The sequence below is a fragment of the Buceros rhinoceros genome, unplaced genomic scaffold (assembly GCF_000710305.1).
Source record: "Buceros rhinoceros silvestris isolate BGI_N320 unplaced genomic scaffold, ASM71030v1 scaffold14189, whole genome shotgun sequence".
NCBI lineage: Eukaryota > Metazoa > Chordata > Aves > Bucerotiformes > Bucerotidae > Buceros > Buceros rhinoceros.
In genome coordinates, this window is record NW_010429856.1 from 30,128 (window position 1) to 33,062 (window position 2,935).

Genomic DNA, 2,935 nt, shown 5'->3' on the forward strand with positions numbered 1-2,935 from the left:
CTTGATGATCTAGATAAGGGTGACGTTTATGCTACCTATGCTGGAGCTAAATAATCTGGCTTCCCATTGCAAGGGCTGTGGAGAAATGCTACCCCAGATGCTTTTTCTGCTCTTCCCCAAACCCTCATTTCCATTCTGTTGGTTGCAGATCATCTTTGTGGTGATCGTTGTGTTTCCACTCCATTTTTGTCCTACTGTTGCCACTGCCAGCCCTGTCGCTAATCCCAGCCAGCCCACAGCTCTACCTGCTGCCCAGGAGCAGGGCAGGAAAGTAGCACATCGGCTAATGTCCGTGTCTTTGCTATCGCGGTCCATCAGCAGGGATGCCATACGAGCAGGGGAGCAATGTAAACATCAGGCTCCTTTCTCCTTCCTTCTGCCAGCCCTGTGGCCGCACTCCATCCCAGCTCCACGCTGACCTTTCCCCCCACAGCTCATTTGCCTCCCTCACCATGGGGCTGCCTCACTACCACAAAGTTTCTCCGTGAACCAGCGGCAAAGTCCATCGGTTCAGAGCAAATACAATCTCTTCTTTGCTGTGAATATTCTGTGGAGATTTTATGTCTATCCTAAAAAAGCCATACCTGAGTTTCAGACACGTGGTGGCCCCTCTCACAATGACACAACTGCCGTTTGGGTTCAAGCCACCGTTGCAACGCTGCCAAGGGTCGGTCTGTCTATGTGTTTGTGCCTGCCTGTGTCTTTTAGATCACATCTATGGAGAGCAATTTGAAAACAATCGAAGAGGAGAACAAACTCATAGAGCAGAACAACGAGAGCCTGCTGAAGGAGTTAGCTGGCTTAAGCCAAGCCCTCATCTCCAGCCTCGCTGACATTCAGCTTCCACAGATGGTAAGACCACAGCCAGCAGCTCCTTTAAGACTGGCTCACCAGCACTTGAGGCAGATGAGCAAGCTCAGGGAGCAGCAGAAGCACTTGGAGCTGCATAAGCAGAGGGATGCTGGGTCACGAAACCTGTGTGACAGCTGGCACAGCTGATTCCAGGACTGAGCCAGCCCTGGTTTCTCTGCCCCGTCCTGCACTGTGCAGGACAGGCTTTCCCCCCGTCCCTCCCTGTCTGAATGTCCACCCTGCACAAAGAGAGAAAACTTCACACCCAGAATCCCTATTTACTCTGCTCCTAGATCAAAACTTCAACCTGTTCCATTCAGGTGGTGGTTCTGGAGCCAACAAAGCTCTACCTTGTCAAAAACTCCACGTCCTTGACGTCTTACTTGCAAACGCAATCCGCAGAGGTAGCTGGGCATCCAGGGTTACAGCCCCCTTTGCCAGTCTCCAGAGTGCTGCTGGGGGGTTACGTGAGGACAGTTACGGGGATGCCAGCCACAATCCCAGAGCCAGACAGCCCACAACAACAAAGCAGGTTACGCTGGCGATAGTATCTCCAACTCCTTCTCTTGCTTGGAGAGCATGTGGTTCCCCCAGCACATGCAACTCCCCTCGTTTCCACACACCACCCCGCCCCCCACTAACTTGGATGTCTGCCCCGTTTACGGCTTCTCCCTATTGCCATATCGCTGTTTTCCCGTGCTTCGGGGTTGGGTGTTTGGGGCTTTTTTTGGCCTTAATTTTCTCTCCTACAATTATAATCTGTTTTGTCTTCATTTAGGGGCCAATCAGTGAGCAGAATTTCGAAGCATATGTAAATACACTCACAGACATGTACAGCAATCTGGAACGGGACTATTCCCCCGAATGCAAAGCTCTGCTGGAAAGTATCAAACAGGCAGTGAAGGGCATCCATGTGTAGGATGTGAAAGCTGCTGGGCAACAGAAATTACTTAACAGCAGTAAACTCCAGATGGATCTGTTAGGAGTTCATGTACTGCTAAGGGGTGTAGGTTGCCATGCTGCATTTACAATTGCAACATTGCACTAATTTTTTTTCCCAGCTGACGTCAAAAAAAAAAAGAAAAAAAAAAAGAATAAAACCACAACAGACTATTTGTATTAACAGCAATGCACTCTGTTAGTATATTGTATTTATTTCAGTACAATTCCTTTTTTTTTCTTCTTTTGCACTCAGTTTTTGTAAAGTGAATGTAAAAAGTGTGTGCGACTATTTTTTATATTTTTTATTTATTTCTAATCAAAGAGTTGTTTTTTTTATCTTTTAACAGCATTTTTGCGGCCTGCCATATTTTTACAAATGTGTTTATTAATTTATTTTCCAACGGGATTTTAAATAGACTGAAAAGTTATACTGTAAATTAAAATAACTTGCTGGGTTTGTACAGGAAGAAAAAAAAAAACCTATGAAAGTAACAAATGACTGAACCATGGTTCTAGTTTTATTTTCCTCACATCCTGCTTTTTTATAACGGCTTTGTATCAGGAATGGGTTTGCAGTAACACGCGATGTGAAGACGCACGGAATGAGAAGATAAACGGTGCCCACTAGTGGGGAACGCGGGCTCTTAAAAGCACAGTATGCTGGAAAACAGTGTGTTAAAGAATAAATACGTTAGCAATAATGAAATATAGCAATCAGCAAAGCACTTGACTTGGCTGGGTGAGTTAGCCGATGCGAATGATTATTTAAAATGTTTCGAGAGAACTTCAGATTTATTTTACCACTGCAGTTGTTTTCGGAGTTAGCTCATGGAGAGGAACGACAATTAGCTCTAAACGAGGCGGATAATTTGATAGGACTGGTACTCTTTTAGGGCGAGACGTTGAGGTTTTAACCAAGTGACCGGTATTGCTCTGGATTTGGATTTGAAAAACGCAAACACATCCCAAGCTGAAGGCTTTGTACATAATGAATCGAACACATCTCTCCCCTGAAATGGCATTTAATACTGGTTTGAACTTGAGGGCAGCTGAGAAGGCAGCAGTCTGGAGAGGACTAATACCGCTCCGGCACAGCGGTGGTTGCTTCTCTCTCTGAACGAAGGGTAGCAACACCGTGACT

The 2,935-nt window shown here is 46.0% G+C and overlaps 1 protein-coding gene across 1 annotated transcript in view; it reads left to right on the top strand.

Moving 5' to 3' along the window:
• Positions 1-1,844, top strand: part of LOC104499330 (suppression of tumorigenicity 18 protein) — a gene marked incomplete at its 5' end in the record, with an annotated part of 23,709 nt that extends 21,865 nt beyond the window's left edge. Inside the window, 2 exons of the mRNA XM_010142819.1 lie at positions 709-852; positions 1,631-1,844. Of these exons, the coding sequence (XP_010141121.1) occupies positions 709-852; positions 1,631-1,771 (285 nt within the window). The remainder of the gene's footprint in view (positions 1-708; positions 853-1,630) is intronic.
• Between the last annotated feature and the right edge of the window lie 1,091 nt (positions 1,845-2,935).